At 40.1% G+C, this 19,145-nt stretch overlaps 1 protein-coding gene across 17 annotated transcripts in view; it reads right to left on the bottom strand.

Annotated features, from left to right (window-relative positions):
* Positions 1-19,145, bottom strand: part of FOXP1 (forkhead box P1) — a 601,095-nt gene that overhangs the window by 71,355 nt on the left and 510,595 nt on the right. For 11 of the 17 annotated variants that reach the window (XM_072128406.1, XM_072128404.1, XM_072128405.1 and 8 more), the window contains 3 exons: positions 13,346-13,483; positions 11,398-11,487; positions 1,910-2,017 (listed from right to left, as the gene is read on the bottom strand). In XM_072128406.1, coding sequence (XP_071984507.1) covers positions 1,910-2,017; positions 11,398-11,487; positions 13,346-13,483 — 336 coding nt within the window. The remainder of the gene's footprint in view (positions 1-1,909; positions 2,018-11,397; positions 11,488-13,345; positions 13,484-19,145) is intronic. The other 6 variants (XM_072128413.1, XM_072128420.1, XM_072128415.1 and 3 more) reach the window with 3 other exon arrangements.

Genomic DNA, 19,145 nt, shown 5'->3' with positions numbered 1-19,145 from the left:
CTAGACAGATGCATTGACTAGCGCCGAATACGGTTTTCTTTTTCTCGCTGTTCTCGTATCGCCTCTCTTTTTGTTCCCTTTGTTCTCGGCGGACCCAGGCGAGGCGTTTTACGTGATAAGTATCTTTCTAAAGTTATTTATCTCACAATGGGAGGATGACAAAAACTTTTTGTTGTCTCAGACATCAACACGTTGCACCAGTGTCTGTGTTTTTATTCTTCATTGTGCGAGCCGTAAGAGGGGAAAAAAGAAAAAAAAAAAACACACAACATAATAATACTGTAGATTTCCTCCGTAATTATTCGAGGAGATAGAGAGATAACGTTGTGCAGTTGTACAATAAATAGAAGGAAATTATCTAATATCCCCAATCTGCTGGGAATAATATCAAGGTGGAGATCTTATACACGCCACACATATCTGCTGGAGAAAGCAGATTAACTCTTTAGATGACGAGGCAAGCGCTACAAAAAGTTGAGTTTGAAAGCTACAGACAAGGAGGAGCAAAGTTTTTGGATGTCTGAAGGACTTCATGGATTAGTTCACTGGTGATGTTCGATAATTCAAGGCTTAACATCCAAGGCCATAACAGCCATGGTCTACGTACAGAAGTGACACTATTTTTGAGAAAACAGACCAATCTCCTCTTAAATAGACATCCAGATCTTGAACATCTTTTGAACATCGACTTGAACAACTTTTTCTTCCATTTTTTTGTTTACCAAAGTCTGTTCCACTAGCAGAATAAGAGTGTATTCTTCTGACCCAACCACAATGGGGCATGGTCAAGTGGAGTAGGGTGCTGCTAGGCACCTCTAACTCACAAGGATTGGGCATGTTGAAAGCTAACGACCTAACCAATCTTCTCTTCAACATCTGACTTTGGGGGTAAAGTACGGATGCACCTATATGAATTATGGTAAATTTTATTGTCCATCCTGACAAGATCGAAAGTTTACCCTATCCGACTCGATGTTTTTGGTAGCTATATACTGGATAAACTTCACTGGTGGTGCTTCGGGCTACTCTCTCACCACTCCTGTCCATGGGCTCAGTCTCAATACTCCAATATCAAACACAAACTATGAACAAGAGTGGTGCCGCTTTGGGTGTACCATGCAACTACTTCTTATTCTTCTGGCGGAAAATAAGATTTTCCAATGGGAAAAGGAGATCACACTGAACACTGGCTGAGATATTGAGAGTGCCATCTATGAACCCTATGTCAAGATGAGAAATTTCCATCATGGCCAAAACCTGTATCCAAATTAAATTAGATACTGGCCATAGGTTTTATGGATTTCTAAAAGACCAAAAACTTTGTCTATAGACAGTGGAAAGCATATGTTCACCATGAGTTTTGGAAACTCCTCCCTATATATTTGTCTGTCCAAATAAATAGGAATTGTAGGATATCGCATAATATCGGATGTTCTTGTATATTTCAAGGGAGACTAATAAATAGCCCCAAAACCCATCTGCTTATGCAACACACAGCCATGGAAAGGACTAAGTTAATTCCGAGACGTCTACTGGAAAGAAGTGTATAAAATGTAATAAAAAGCACATATGACAAATGGTGAGAGAGTAAGGGAGACAATTTGGGTCACTGACACGATAAGGATGATGTATGGAGCTATAAATGTATATGTATTGCCTTTTATAAACACCGCCATTGCCTAAGAGGGAAATTTCAAATGTAAATCGGGAAAATCTAAGCTGGAACTAAGAATTTACACTAGATCGTGATATGTCTATGCTAATTGGATAGAAAATACGACTGGAAATTGTTAAAATCTCAGATCTGGACATCTATGGCCTCCAATAACATAATAATTGGTAACAAATCATGACCTCATACAATCTTATAAAGGATGATGCATGGAGTAAATTCATGTTGGGCACTGACCATAGAAGACCACCACCAATGTTCCCGACTGGTGCAATCTATGTCTAGGGCTTCCAATATGTGTGCCAATTTTCTCCTGAACTGATAAGATTCAGTACTAGAGACAGCCTATGGAAAAGAGAGGCACTGTTACTAAGGGGGAAAAACGAACAAAACCTCTAAATTCATACAACTTTACATTTCCTCATATACTAGAACATATCAGACAACACTTCCAATGTGAAAGGGCTTAAAAATAGAGGTTGTTTCAAATTTTTGGAGAAATTGCGACAAAAGGTTGCCACATCCATTGGATTTATGTTGGTTGTGCCCCAACAAATTTATGGGATTGGAATTTCTCCAATCCTCATGTTCTTGGAGTGGGTAAGTTCAACCTACTTGTCCATCAATTAGCAAGGGCAGGACCTGGTTTCTTGTGATCGATGGGGTCCCAGCAGTTGGACCCGCACCAATCACATTTTTAGTCCCTACCCATTATTTCGCATTTAGCCAAAACAACAAGTACACTGCAGGGGGGGGGGGGCGTCTCATTGCAACCCTGTTCCTAGTGTAAAGCAGTTCATCCGCAGGATTATCAGATATTGCACCCCCCAATAGAGATGAGTGGACCAGGACATATTGTACAGACAATACGGTAAATTGATGCGCCTAGATAATAGCCATGGCTGTGATTGGTCAGTGTGGCGTCAATTTGCCACTTAAAGTTTGGCTCTTACACATAGTGGTCACCTATTAACATATATCAGTGGTTCTCAACCTGTGGGTCGCGACCCCGGCGGGGGTCAAACGATCAAAACACAGGGGTCGCCTAAAGCCACGATTTTATAGCATTTTTTGGCACGAATACAATATTCTTGCATATGGTTTGGAGTCACCGCAACATGAGGAACTGTATTGCGGGGTCACAGCATTAGAAAGGTTGAGAACCACTGACATATATTGTGAATGGTTTGGGTCTGAAGAACCCATTTAACACTAGAATTGTTTGGCTTTTGTCAACAGTCTCAAAGTCACTTCTAACCATAGGACCTCATTTACAACCATGATTTATCGCGACGATCTCTCACCCTATAGCTCCAGCCTAGAACCATAACTTATCAATGGATCAGTTATTATTATGTATCAAGTTGGCAGAATATCCAGCATTTTACATGAGAACGTGAACCGTCTGAGCGCTGATGGTGTGTCTGCTATCTGTGCGGAGGTTAATACCAGCTTTCCACATTACAGAAAGGCAGGATATAAAAGTATACAGGACGCATTGTCCATGAAAGTTTAGAGGAATCTATGTTGCCAAACTGCGCTCCCCACCCAGTTACCAAACACAGGATACAAGTTTTTCTGTTTACTTCTCACAATTGAATGCTCACAAAAAAGGTCTCTGCTGGGCTCTGTTGACAGGTCAGTAGCCAGTGTTAAAATACTGAAATATCCTGATAAAACTTGCAGTTCGGCTCCCCTCCCTTAAGCGCCTGTCAAAGGTCTGTTTTCCTTTCTTGGGTTACTCCCTGCTGCCTAACATAAACTGTCATAATGCAAGAGGACAATGTGGCCGGTTATACATTGTGTCCCGATAACCTACACTGGTGGATTTCCCATTCATGCAGATACTAGACCGTGCAAAAGAAGCAACTTCTAAAAGCAGATGTATGACCAAGTTTTGAATTTTTTATTTTGTAGAATCAAAAAGTGTTATTTTATTCCAGTAGATTTTCTCTATATTCTGCATATGATCATGTGGGTGGCCATCTTGATCTTGAGTAATTCAAGGCTTTGCTTTACAGCAGCTACATGGACCGCAGGGAGTCGGTGCTTGGAATGACTCACTGATCTGACAGAACAAGAAAAGAGGTCATTGTGCGTTGTTGGGGGTATGTTGTGACCAATGGGAAAGTTGTGATCCTGTGTTATATCTATAGATAACACAGGATCACACCTTCCACAACGGTAGGGAACAGTCACAATGACTGTAATATCAATCTCTGCATCATTTGGACAATTTTACTTTTCAGTAAGTATTTCATTATCATCATCAGAAATTGGTGTTACCCATCTGAAGCCAACACAGGATCCCACCATTCACAATAGGTGATGGTCACAGATTACCCCCTAGCTCGGCACAATGACCTCAACACCCTTAAAAGCCCTTTCTGTGCTGTCAAATCAGCGAGTCTTTCCAAGCACCGGTTCTGGTCCATGTTGCTGTGGCATATATAGAACTTTGCATCATTTGCACAATTTTACTTCTATGTAATCATTTCATCATCAAAGTCTGATAAATGCCAAAGGACAATAGGTCTAAAACTTAATAAAGGGGAGCTATTGAAAGTTTTTACAAAGGTATCGGTCTGCCATCAACACCCTCACTGATCATCTGCACTCACCTGCCTTTGGCACCCTAACTCAAAACAGACAAAAGACCCGGATGCAGAGATCCATTACTAGTGCAGTGGTTGTTCCAGAATACTTCAAACCAGTTTATGTTGATGTGCAAAGCAAAATCTAAATTGGGGACCCTCCATCTCCAATGTGCCTTTTTACTTCAAAAACATGAAAACTGTTTGAGTACAAGGGCCCGGGAGTTCTCCCACCTCTGCATCCTATACAAGTATACCCCCATTTAATATATCATAAAGCGGAGATAACAGAGTGAACTGGAAGTTCTGAATGGAACCCAACAAATCTGGACCGTTACGATTGTTGGACAGGTAAAGCATGAACATAACATAGGATACCTTTCTGAAATGTCATAAGACCCAATATCTTGTCTAAGATGATTTGAACAAGCCAATTTCTTACTATGGGACCCTCATTGTCTAATAATACCTCATAGGAGGCCACTGTGGTGGAATCTCTCTATGGTCATCCGGTAAGAGGGTATCCCAACAGGGTGCCTATTAAAGTCAAATATCTATAGATCTCTAAAGTTGAGGGTCATGTGAGCTTTGCCATCAACTTTAGCGAATACAGAGGTAGAACCTTATTACCTCTGGTCCAAAGAGGACTAGGTGGATCTTCACTATATCTCGTGTTCCCTCACCCAATTCATATTCCAAAACCTAACCCTCACACGTCTCACAAAAACAGTAAAACTTCCTAAAAAACAAACAGAGAATACATATTCTCTTTAAAAGGAGGATAAAATCAAGTTTCCATTCTACTTGGTTCACTAAGCAACTAGACAAATTAAAAATTCAAGGCAATTGCATCTTAAACAATGGAGGTCAAGGAAAGGAGACCTCAACCAGACTGCTAATTGGGTGAGAGGGATCACAGACAAACAACAAAACTAGACCTTCATTATCAAGTAAGACAGCTGCATGGGTTCACCACAGCCCTACACAGTCTTCTCGCAGGCCTTGCTGATTCATCTTACTGGAAATACACAATCCTAGGATATAAGCCGTTCCATGACGGACATGTTGACTATCAGTGAGTGTAATTCCCTAGTGCTGCCGGCACAGGATAGAGGATGATAACAGAGCGCTGTGAAGTATGGCTCTATAGATGATGAAGGATGCATTTAATCAACTGCATAGGAAAAGATGTAGGATAGATGCTGCAGACATCTGGATTAGAAAAGGTTGCGGCTAACCAATCATTCGCCCCGGTAAAAATGAAGTCAGCTTCCCTGAATCTGTATAATAAATATGGTGGCTAAAGACAATGCAACTTTTTGGTACCTACTGATCATCAGGATATAACTTCCACCAGCCAACGACCCACCTTTACTCCTTAGGCCAACCATCCCCATTGGGCATCTATGTGTTAGGTAGTTAGTTCTCCGACCCACCCAGCTCACAATGATGACTTCTGCCAAGAGTAAATAATTTTTGTGGGACTAGACAATAGTCAGGTTTAGCGGACATTAATCTAATTTGTGTGGTGTTCTTAAGGGATATGCAGTCCCCTTCACCAACTCCATAAACTAAAGTGTTAAGCTAAGTAGATAGGGCTCGCAGGTTATATTATGTTCTTTAGTAGCTTTCAATATCTGAGGACCCTCTTTCAGATCCCCATGTCAAACTTAGAAAGCTGCATATGGTGAGCTAAAGCAGCCATGACAAGTCATCTAGACAGTACATGGCAAGGGTGTTACAGAACGGTATGGCAGTACGTGGCAAGGGTGTTACAGAACGGTATGGCAGTACATGGCAAGGGTGTTACAGAACGGTATGGCAGTACATGGCAAGGGTGTTACAGAACGGTATGGCAGTACATGGCAAGGGTGTTACAGAACGGTATGGCAGTACATGGCAAGGGTGTTACAGAACGGTATGGCAGTACATGGCAAGGGTGTTACAGAACGGTATGGCAGTACATGGCAAGGGTGTTACAGAACGGTATGGCAGTACATGGCAAGGGTATTACAGAACGGTATGGCAGTACATGGCAAGGGTGTTACAGAACGGTATGGCAGTACATGGCAAGGGTGTTACAAAACGGTATGGCAGGAGCATTACAGAACGGTATGACATTATTATTTAGTTACAAGTGGGGAGTAGAGATAAATATCAACAGGGGCAAAACTTGAGTGGGTGCAGAGGGGGCCCAAGAGGTCTCACTTTCCCATATGAAAAGACTGGTACTATAAACCATACGTTATAGTCGGGGGCCAGGCACAGACTTTGCACTGGGGCCCATCAGCTTCAAGCTACGCCACCGAATATCAATCTGGAATGTTCCACTCCCTTACAGTTATACAGTTACAGTGAATAGTATATCTATGAACCAGGAGGCTTAGGATGAACAATCCCTGGCCACTTACAGAAGTGCTGCATTTAATTAATTTTACAAATATTATCTAAAATGTAACATAACGCCATCAGAATGAAGTGATAAGGAACACAGTGGGGGCCTCTTGGTTTAGCTCTTTCATCAAGTGTATAGAAACCCAAATTCTCATGTTTTTGATTTTAGGGTCACTTTCCGACATTGATCTTCTTTGAAAAATGCTGTTAATTAGCGATGTCGGTTGTTTCCCAATGGGAGGAGCCTTGTAAAAGCCCAGCAAAAAGACAGATGCCTACAGTGATTTCAAACGGTTATCTGAAACTCCGGCTGCGAGGAACATGAGAAAACATGACACGAAAGGTTATTTTAACATTAAGTCATGTAAAAAGGAAACGGCCTAATAAAGAGGTTATTCCTCCACACTCCAGGGGATAAATGTGTCGCTACTGGGAGGGGTTCTTTCCTGTCTATCTCGGCCAAGCAGAACATTTGATTTGCCTATCACATGGGGTTCATACTGGACACTTGCTTTCCTCCAAAAAAAAACAAAGCAAAAAAAAAAAAAAACTTCATGTAGAAGTGATACAAGTGATAGATAGTGATAGAGAATTCCATAGAGGTGTCCACATAATACTGCCCCAATGACACAGCATGGGGCATGTAAAAAAAAAAAAAAGATGGGACCATGTGTATTCAACCAAGCAAGAGGTTAATAGCAATTAAAAAAAAAAATACTAAAAAGTACAGTATAAAAAAAATGGGCCTAGGTCTATTATACCAATCAAGAATAAACAAAAAAAAACATGCAAAATACTACAGTATGTCTAATACAATACTAATGTAAGAGGTTAATAAAAATAATTCCTAAAAATTACAGTATAAAAAACCGGAACTATATCCATTACACTAAAAGATTTAAAAAAAAAAAAAAGTATGAAATAGATGGGACTATGTCTAATTTACCGAGTAAGAGGTTAATAAGAAGTGGCAGGTGACTCTTTAGAATGGTTTAAAAAATTGAGTTAAAGGATCCTTTAAAAAAAAAAAAAACATTTTTTTTTTTATGCCTACTGAAAAGAATGAGGCACAAAATAACAACAGGGGGCGAGTGGCTGTCAGCCACAAGGGAAAAGATCCATAATTCTTATTCTCCTTTTTTGAAGGCTGATAGAAATCGGATTCGAGCAGAAAGTAAAAAAAAAAAAAAAAAAAAAAAAAAGACTGGCAGAAGGAGCACACAACCCTCTGGAGGTTACAGCCATTTCCTGTGATCAAGAATAATGCGCTTCAAAAGTTGGTTTTTACCAATTCTGTTGATCAATTGCGCCTCCTCTATCTGACTCGCGCTTTTTTTTTTTTTTTAATTCTTGCTTTTTTTTTTTTCCTGTTTACATCTGATGTGACTCAATGACAAGCAGTGTCTGAGCCGCGCGAAACAGAACTGTCATGTTGATTTATGAGTGCGTCAAACCACGACTTGTCCAAACTGAAGCTCGCAGTTCATTAATTACAGAGTTGTGACTTTGAAGTCGGCTCTCAGACTGCGGTTTCTAACATTTGGCTTAATTTGTATGCTCTTGAATGTGGATCTCTAAGGGGGAGAGAGAAGAAAAAAAAAAAAAAAACTGAAAATTCCCTTCTTGTCTTTGAACTTCTTTTGACCGCACAATAATCATCCCTTTGTCCACAGTGATGCCTGCATCTCAGAGTCATTAACACGCATTGAATTGCTACTGATGAATAAGCCCTACTGAATTAAAGCAACAGCCAGCAAAACAAAGCTAAGAGCATTTTGCACCGCGATATCTCCCAATTACATGCATTTCTCTCCTCGTGCCATTTCCATTTTAATTACTGTTAGCCCGTTAGATTTACATTTTAGACACTTTCTAATCTGTTTCCCCTTTTTCTACAGGACTGGAGCGCGCTCCTTGTAATGAAATGGATGGGCAGAGACAGAATGTATATGTCCGTCTCAATACAGTAACCTGCCCTCCGCTGGCTATATTTGGCTGGGGCACCCAACTTCCGAGCCGGGTGGCATCTAGAAGACTCGGGTCTTTGGGGCCGAGAGATTTGTGTATATTTTATTTATAGGTTCCTACTTTATGGAGTTTTCTTAGGACAATGGAGGAAATTAAGGAGGACTTGGTGCTATGGAGCAACGACACTATGTAATTAGAATGGGAGTATCACGTATGAATAATTAATGCTCATCGAACCCATTGATTTTGGGACTGTAGCTAGGCCTACCTTTAACCCAGATCTTCAGTCCAATGTTCTCCCGATTGAGCCAATTCAAATTACCTCCTACCCAGATCAGTTCACTAACCCTACTCTACATCCAAATACCAAAACGTTTGCTTCCCAATAGTCAGCCCTGCCCCTTCCTACACCTCTAAGCCGGTGGCATCTAGAAGACTTGGGTCTTTGGGGCCGAGATTTGTGTTTATTTTATTTATAGGCTCCTACTTTATGGAGTTTTGTTAGGATACTGGAGGAAATTCAGGATGACTTGGTGCTATGGAGCAAAGGCACTATGTAATGAGAACAGGAGGATCATGTATGAATAATCAATTCTCATCGAACCCATTGATTATGGGACAGTAGCTAGGCCTACCGTTAACCCAGATCTTCAGTCCAACGTTCTCCCGACTGAGCCAATTTGAATTACCTCCAACCCAGATCAGTTCACTAACCCTACTCTACATCCAAATACTAAAAGATTTGCTTCCCGTTAGGCAGCCCTGCCCCTTCCTACACCTCCAAGCTCAGTTGACGACCTTGGCCAAGACATTGAAGAATTAATGTCATGATGCCTTGCCATCCATTTACCCTTTCCACCAAAAAGTGTCCTAATCTCCAGCAATGTCTTACGCTTTCTCTCCCCAATGAAAACACAGGAATGCTTAGCCAAAACGAGGTTGTCCAAAGGAAGAGTCAAGTGTGTAACACCTAAAGTGTGTTAGTTAGAAAACCAATATAAAACACAGTTCTGTCCAATTTCATAAAAAGCCAGTAAGTGGGCAGCATGACGGCTCAGTAGAACCAAGATTAGCCCCTGCATGGAGGTGGTCTGTCCTCTTGTCTGAGTGGGTAATGGTGTTTACTTCCACTCTCAAAAAACACAGTGATGTAGCAAACAACAATTCATCTAAACGTGATCTGTTAGGCTGACAATTCATCTAAAAGTCTTCTCGGGAGTCCATGTAATGGTAAATGCATCATAGCTGTTTATATCTAGCAGATAACATCCCCCAATACATCACTGATAGAGACCCCAGCTTGTCAGGTTGTTAGGATTTCCCTACGTGCACCAAACACTCAGTTAGTGTCCCCTTAGTTCAACTGGGATCTGAAAAAGACAGATGAGGAAGCTGACAATGGTGCCGGCCAGGGGAAGACATATGCTGTCCTGTTTGCATAAATAAGCACGCCTGCTTGTCCTATTTACACCACATTTCACAGTTCATTATATCGGAGATGTAGGCACAACGCCCACACCACATGGGACCAAGAGAGTGTAGTGGGCGAGTGACTGTGGTAATTGGTCGGCTGCATGTCTTACCAACGTGTAATCTGACTGATCCCATAAAATGGTAATTGCATTTGTGCAAAAAGCTGTAGAATTTCGTTCATGGACATCAATAGTGGCTCTCCGCTTCGGCAGCCGCCATCTTGGGCTTCAGACTAATTTACATTACACCTGAGTAATATCATTGAGTTCCAGTGGTGCACTAGTCGGTGGAATACATAGGAGATAGAGGTCCAAATCAAAATGGCTTTATTTTGGCGCTAGACAGAAGAACCTTGTATATACCTCCAATGCTCACTAACAGACCTACACAGGATCTTCATATCAGGAAGCAATAGGAGGGTCAGCCTTACTCTACGGGCCCCACATCAGCCACCTGGCTTAATACAAGACAAGCAACTCATCTCTATATAAAACAATTCAAAGATTTGTTGGAACTGGTCTCCTCTACCCACCTACCAGAAGGAAGTGGATGGTAGTCCCTATACAGGTTCCCGATTGCTGGAGAATATATCTATGGAATTCTCCAGCATTTATTATCCACATGTATTTTATGCCATTCGCCTTCTATTCCTTTAATATTAAGCATAGATAGCTCAATGGCCCACTAAAGCTGGCCATAAACATCTGTTATTGGAATATCTGTTTGGCTAAGTGACATTCCTCCTAATAATCCCCCTACACATGTATGCTCACCTCAACCAAGCATGCATGTGTTCTGACTTAGAGACGAAAATAAACCAACATTAGATATCTCTTATGGTGGTCCAGCTCTCATGAGAACATCAGAAATGTGGAGCCTAATCCTTTCTCAAAACCAATATCTGCCCAGGTGTAGAGTATGGATTACACATGGATGCACATTAGGCTGTTGGGTTTAGCCATTGGTAATCAAATGTGTATGGCCAACTTTACAATTTTTCTCCTAGATGACCTATCTGGATTAGCCCTAGCAACAGCAATATGGACCTTTCCCACTAACCAACACTATTTACATTGTGATATAGTTTTGGCCAACAATGGAAAAAAATGACCTTCTCATGGGTAGGAAAATATTAGAAAATGGGTCAATAATAAGCCCAATGGATGGCTCACTATTGGGCACACAAGTACCTCCTCCAATATTTTTATGTAATGGTTTATGACTTAACCAAAGACCAACCATGAACTATGGGTCAACCCAAGAATTGACAAAATTGCAAATCGGCAGGTGATTTACCTCTTTCGGTTGTTTTCCTGCATGTTGTTGCTGTAACAGCTGAAGCTGCAATTGCTCCTGTTGTTTCTTGTAAAACTCCTGAAGCTGCTGCTGTGAGAAAAAGGGAAACTGGTGTCAGTTACAATGTACCCGATGACAATTCTCCACTTTTTATTCTTTTTTTTTTATGTGTGTGTGGCGTGACACAAAAGCGATTTGAAAAATAGCATTCTTTTATCTGGAATGGTCTGACCTTTTCGTTTGAAATCCGACAATAAATTCAGCGTGCTCGGGATGTTCTGAAAAGTAATCTACAAATTGTACTGATAGGAAACATGGTGTATTCTTTTTTTTTTTCCTCCCTTTTCTCCCCCCCTGTGCAGACTAATTAAAATAAGGCAAGGGATGACCTATGTTTGTAACAACAAAGACACGGTGCCCTTGGAGAGGAACATGGTAAATCTCGCCTGTACGACACGTGCTTTCATTTCAAATGATGGGTTTTAGAGAACGTTTACCTCTGGCCACTGTATACATGGACCTTAATCCACTCAATTTCATTAGAAGGAACAGAAAAAAATGACTGAAGTAAAAAAAAAAAACTCAACAGAATAAAGTAAATGGAAAAAAAAAACTGTACATAGAAAAATGGAACATGTCCATCATACAAAGCAGAACATCAAGAGAAAAAGTGAGTGACTACAAGAACAACGACTGAGAACCACGAAAAATGCACATGGATTCCCCTAAAAAAATAGTTCTACATTTGTTAACAGGTCGTATTTGGAACTTCAGTTCAGTTCCATTAAAGGGAATGTCCTTCATTTGCAATACATACCAACGATGTACAGGTGACACACAGTTTTTGGAAGAAGTCAACCATGTGTTTCAAATCATGGAGAACACCTTGATGGGTAAGAACCTTGGCAGATCTGGGTTCTTAATGTTGCGTTTATTTCAATCATTCAAATAGTTTGCCAGTTGCCAGTGTTGGACTGGGGGTCTTTGGGCCCACCAAATAAAATTATTCTGAGGCCCACCATTCATCGACCCCTAGTAAAAAGGCTATTATAGCCTCCAACTGGATCGTCTTCTGCTGGACTTATGGTATCTAATATTGATTTAGGAATTTGGCCCACCGAAGGATCCTCTGGTACTCTGGTGGGCCAGTCCCCCATTTCGATACCAGACCTATGACTCCATTTCAAATGTTAAAAACAACCCCTACAAGTATAACTCTATCCCAGCTCCTGCCTTTAGTAGAGTCAGAACCTGTTCCCCTCATACAAGATGGCAGAAACGCCACAACAGTATGTGCCAATAACAAACACTTCAATGTTTTCATAAACTTTAAGCACACGACTTGTTCATCCAAAATAAATCTCCTTTTCCCCCAAACACTCAGCTGAAGACCCGATGGTCCAAGCATTCAACAATGAGTAAATAGATTCAAATATTTTCGTGACCACTAAGCTTTGCTTAACAGTGGAGTTTCCTGCCATCGTAGAACCCAACCCAATGTTATGGAGTTACAAATTTACTTTAGTTCAACAGAATTATCCCACACATGATAAGAAATTATATGAAGAGGCACCTACTCCGAGCTATTGACTCATGTGATTGCAATTATTTTAAGTGAAGCACCTGCTCTCCCTTGGAGATCATGCATCTCTGGTGTATTGGTGGTCTAAATTTAAGAAGACCCCATCTTTTTGTGATAACCATACATTCCCCTATTATGGGGAATGTATGGTTCCCTTATCATGGAGTAGAGTCTATGTAGGACTTCTCAACCCATTGGCAACCTCTACAAAAGTTGGACAGAGGAACCAGTCTTCTAGAAGAACACTTCTGGAAGAGTTGGGAAGGTTTATTTGGTTGAAAGTGAAGAAGCATTGGGCGGACTCAAGTATCTCCCATAACATATCTCCGGAATAACAAATAGTGCCATAGGGTCGGAAAACATTACCTGCTGAAGCATGAGCGCTTGTTGTTGTTGAAGTAAGACCTGTAGCTGTTGGGGTGTAAGCACTTGCTGTTGGAGAATTTGTTGCATTTGCTGAGGAGTGATTACTTGGGGTGTCATCATAGCCACTGAGACTGGAACCTGCCAACAAGAAAATGTACATATTAAAAACACGGGAAGTGCAACGACCGTCGTAACCCCCACAGCCTCCGCCAATGCAGACAGGACGTCATGCAAATTCCATCTCAGACCCTCTCCCCCTGCAACCTAAAACGGCTACCGATAAAAAAAAAATCGTATATCATATCGTCTGCTTCCCGGCTTCATCCAACATACAGATGTTTCCAATTCGCCCATATTATGTGAGATACCATTAAAGCAGTTTTCTGTGACATTTCGATGACAAACAGCTACAGTGATGAACCTGATAGCATTTCATATTTGCAACTGTTAACACATTTCTGCTCAGGCGTTTCTGCTAAGGAACCTGTACTGTGTATTTGAAAGGATGATGTCTTCTTCAGATAAAACACTGACATTAAAATGACAGGCTGTCTCGGCCAAGGTTACACAAATTGTATTCAAGCGGCTACCTAATGACAATGCTACGAATGCTGCAAGCTTCCTAGAATGTAATTTACCTATTCAAAATAATCACCGCACTTGTGTTTAATTTGCAAGCGCGCGGGGGGCGTTTTGTGGGTAGAATTTAAGACAAAAAAAAAATAATAATTAAAAATAGGGAAATAAAAATCACACCGATATATTTTCCAATAGGGTAAGACAATACTATCAAAATAATGCACTTAGAAGTAAATAAAAAAACATTACAAAATAAATAAAAAATTCCTTCATATATGAAAACTCAAAAATAACAGCCAAAAAAAAAAGACATAATTTAAAAATTCTAAAAAATAAAAAAGGGAAAGAAAAAAAATTCTTCTGGTAGTGAACATAGAAGATATTAATTATTTTTTTAAATTTTTTAAATTTTTTTTCTCTTCTATGTAAATCTAGAAACGCCTCTTTTTTTTTTTTTTTAAAGCCGCAGTTAAAAGAATAAAATATGTAAACCGATATATACCGATATGAACGTAATTGAACATTAAAAAAAAAAAAAATGAAATAAAAAGCTTTCAAATAAGCGGTAAGCAAAAGACAGAAATGCTGCATTAATTTTATGTAACATAATGCCTTAATATGCAGTTTATCTTGCCTTTTTTCACTTGGGTTCTTCTGTCATTTGCATAGTGAGCTCTCTCCTAATTTCACAGTCATTATGCACTGATGTCCTTATTTCTCAGCATCACTAATTTTGATTAACTTAAAATGGTTCTTGAAGGTCAGATACATAGTAACGACATATTCCTCGGCATTGTTGCATAAATCCACTTTTTTCTTCCCCTTATCCCCCCCCAGTGTGTGTGTGTGGGTTGCAAAAAGGATTTTCATTTTCCATGTTATGGATTTGGTTTATGGAGAAGTCACAATGACATTACAGGCAGAGACGCCCATGCAAAGTGCAGATTTTTGGGCAACTCCAAACGTTGCCCTCCCCCCACCCCCCCCCAACTCCCGGTATCCATTTTTTTTTCAACCATTGGCCATGATTCAAGGAAAAAATCCCTGTTGTAATGTTCACTGAGCTCCACGACTTTGTTTGATTCAGGAATATCAACAAACTGGCACTGTGGCAATTCCTGGGAGAGCTCCATCATCAAAAGCAGAGAGGTGTAATCCCATTAATTCGGTCTATTCCGTTCTGCATTGCTTTCAAAATATAACGAGCCATTCAATAAATACAATTTACCAAGCAACATCACTCATCTGCCTTAATGCCCAAATCACTAGATCGCAAAACAAGTTTACTCTTCCTTGAGGTCTCCTCAGATATTAATGCTGCTCTGCTAAGCAAACAGCGGAAGCCTACCTTCAACGACGGGTTGTCAATTTTTTTTCTAAATTTCTTTTTTGCCCCAAAACATTTGGACTCTACTCAAGACAAACATTTGGAGGGAGAAGGTAACTGATGCACTAAGACAACATTTATGGAACAAGGTGCCAGAACGTACATATGTATATCTTTCTTGGATGGAGCAACTTTATTTTTGGGGCTTTTTTGACGTCTACTTTAGAAACAAAAAGTAAAAATGCAAATATAATGGGGTGAATGAAGTATCCTGCAAGGGTTTGTTGGTCAAACTCAATATCCAATCCAAGGTAAAGCCTAGAAAAATCAGTGCACCCAAATTCTTCGACTGTTGCCGAGTTTGTTTTATGGATATTGAGTCAGGTCAACAAACTCGGCAACAGTGGAAGAATTTGGGTGCACTGATTTTTCTAGGCTTTACCTTGGATTAAATATTGAGTCAGGTCAACAAACACCAGTTAAATGTAGAATCTAAGACATTAGTGCACCCAAATTTTGGTAATCTCCCCTTAAATGGGAGTTTGGGCAAGGGACTAACTCAATATCGATAAATCAAACACCAATCCTAGAAAACTAGTGCAGGCAAAATATTTATATTCTTCCCTCGATTCAGAGTTAGTCCCTTTCACATCAAGATTTGAATCCCAGAATCAATATCCAACACCAATTCAATGAAAATTAGTGCGCCCAAATGTTGGTACTCTTCCTTTAAAGTGAAGACGGTCCCTAACACCAAAGGGTATGGCCTCTACCATTAAGGTTTGTCGGACAGACTCAATATCCGTAAAGCAAACACTAATGTGAGGATAACCTTAGAAAATCAGTGCACCCATTTTTTTAAACTCAATTCACAGATAGTCGCCACCACAAGCCCTTTGCCGTCAAGGTTTGTTGCCCATACTCAATAACCATAAAGCAAACATCAATCTGAGGAAAAGCCCAAAATTTGAAGCTCTCCCCTCGATTCGAAGATAGTCCCTACCACCAAAGGGCAACGTGAACTAGCGCTAGCCCATAATAGCCCACACTTTATTACCCATTACTACCGAGGTCATTAGCGGCAAGAATGATTGTCCTGGTCTTAACCTATTGATCATTGTAACTACTATCATTTAATCCTGCGTCGAGCGTCACGAAAGCAGATAAGGGCACACCAGAGAGAGTGGTTTATTGTGGAGAAATATAGCCAAGCGGTGGAAATTACACTTTGATTCATAAAATCTACCCAGTGGTTTAAATCAATAGTATTTAAAACAGTCATGTAACTTCTTAAGTAGAACTGTCTAATATTTACGACTCCCATACTGAATGTACTCAGTCAAAACTCAACTTTATCTTAAACACAGACTGGGACTCCTCATGCTAGCATTGATATTTTTTTGGAGGTGGAGGGGGGTGGTTGAATTTTTTTCTTCTTCTCTTACATTCATATGAAATTGCAGCTGTTCTGTACGGGAAACGAGTATCCGTGCCCACTCGGTATTTCTCACCTTGCTCGACAATAAAGCAGAGCCACAAATTTCAGACGCAAAACCGTAAGCGGTACAAGACTAAAAAGAAGTATATTGTAATGAATGGGGTTCCAGATGAATCATTGCAGGCAGCAATATTAGAAAGGAATCAGATAATATACAACCTCTCCCCCCCCCCTCATCTTACAGAAAGCTGCCTTCAGGGATCTGCAATGCAAATGATCCCGTTACTAGACAAATTAACCTCTATACTGCCACAAGACAGGCAACGGATTGCTTAAAGAGCAGGACAAGTGTCAGGATGAGGAGTTGGGTCTGTCAAGTACACAACCGTTAGAACCCTTAATCGAGAGGTGGATAAATGGGGGGCATGCTGGCTAGGAAGCCATTGACAAGCAACTATTTGAACAAAAATATCCAGGGCCAATAAGTGTGATGATGTCACAGGATGGAGTGACATCATCAAGTGCCCATACGACAACAACACAAGGCTAACCTGATGAAGACCGGATGAAAACTTAAGGAATATTTCCAGTATAAAAGGAACCTAAAAAATAGAGACGGGGTTGAGTTGGGGTAGCATTAGTGCGAAAAGGATAGCAAAAAAGTTGCAAGGGGTTAATAATACAAAGGATGCAATATATATTATTCATGTTTTGCTAGAGCAATGGGAATTCTGGGTATGGGGAAAATTGTGTTGGTTAACATACAAAAATTCACTAAAACATATGGTCAAAAAGCTATGTTTTTGTCTTGTAGAATACTTGGACCTTACACCACAATACAATATGCAAATGGAATAGTAAAGCTAACTGGGCCAATCAGAGAAGAGAGAAGAGTTCAAATCTGATTAGCTATGGAGCGTTAAAGGTTTGGTTGAAAAACATGGCTGCCATCTTCCAAAAACAGCGCCACACCTGACCATGGGTTGTGTCGGTATTGCAAATCACCTGTATAAAGATGAATGGAACCGAGTTGCAATACTGGCACAACCCATGGTCAGGTATGTCGCTGTTTTTGGAAGAAAGCAGCCATGTTTTTCAACCTTTGGTTCACCCACCAAGTAGATTAAGCCATTGATTGACCAAATCACTATACTCATCTCTATTGAGGGTATCTGAAACATTTTAAAAGGTCTAGCCCACCAAGGGAACAACCCAGTAGGACACAATTTGTCAATTAACTCTTAAGAAGTTTCCAATTAACAGAACCTTCATGAATTTTGAACAAAGTCCATAGCGAGGCATGGATAGATTTTTAATTATTACGGGATCGATTGGGGATGAAACATGTCACGGCACAAAGCCTCTGCCCAACCACAAAAACACCACTTCTAAAGTACACCAATTCCGAATCCACAATTTATTCCAAATATTACAATGGAGTTAGATTTTTTTTTTTCCCCCTCCCTCCCGCTTCATCTTCCTCCTCTTCCTTCCCACATGGCAAGATTCATTAATGTAAATTATAAAACTGCCTGCGAGTCATTCGCCCGCTTCTCACAAAGCCCTTTTTATGTAAATAAAAACTGTTCTCATTTACAGAAACAGGATTTGATATAATGTGGGAGGCGGTTATGATCAGCTTGGGCAGAGATAGAATCGTGTTCTCCGTCTCCCGCGCGGTTCACTGGGGGTGACTGACGCCCCTGATCTTATCTCTCAATTCGTATTCATTGCCAGCCTTCAGCTTACCTGCCAGGTTAATTGTTTTAGTGACAATAAATACTCAGTTCCATTGCTTGAAAAATATAAGGAGGCTCGGAATAATTAAACCCTGTTAATATCTGACAGGCGAAGATGTAAGGGAAAAAAAAATGAAATTTTTTTTTTACTCCTTTTTAAAATAATTTTCTTTTCTATTTATTGTTTTCGCATTCAAAAAACACCACGTAAAACGGTTTCATAGAAAAATTTAAAAAAAAAAAATAATATTACACTAGGAAATAGATCATTAAGTCCAATTACAATAATAATAAATGCAAACACTTGCGGTGAAATTACCAGCTGAACCTAAGTGCTGCGCATTTATTTATGGTAATTACAAAAACATTTATGTTAATAGAGTTGGAAAAACAATGGATATTTTTCACCTCGCAGAAATATCCGAGTAAAGATAACATTACACTTTTTCTCCCCCCCCCCTCCACTCTTTCCTTGATACAAATGTGTAATGTCATTTACAGCTTTGATAAATGAGCTTGATGACCCCCCCCCCCTCTCTATTTGCTCTTTTAAGTTGTGAGGAGCAAGGTACCGATTTGTCAATGCCAAGACTTTCACCAAGACCATCTTCAAAAAAAAAAACAAAAAAAAAAAAAACATGTAAAAATACAAAATAAAAAAAAAAATTTCAAAAATGTTTCTGGGGGGGCCTTATTCTGAACTTTGTCAATGTATCA

This window comes from Engystomops pustulosus, chromosome 10, assembly GCF_040894005.1.
Source record: "Engystomops pustulosus chromosome 10, aEngPut4.maternal, whole genome shotgun sequence".
NCBI classification, from domain to species: Eukaryota; Metazoa; Chordata; class Amphibia; order Anura; family Leptodactylidae; genus Engystomops; species Engystomops pustulosus.
The sequence above is the reverse complement of the archived record's forward strand: the minus strand, read 5'-3'. Positions and strand labels throughout refer to the sequence as shown.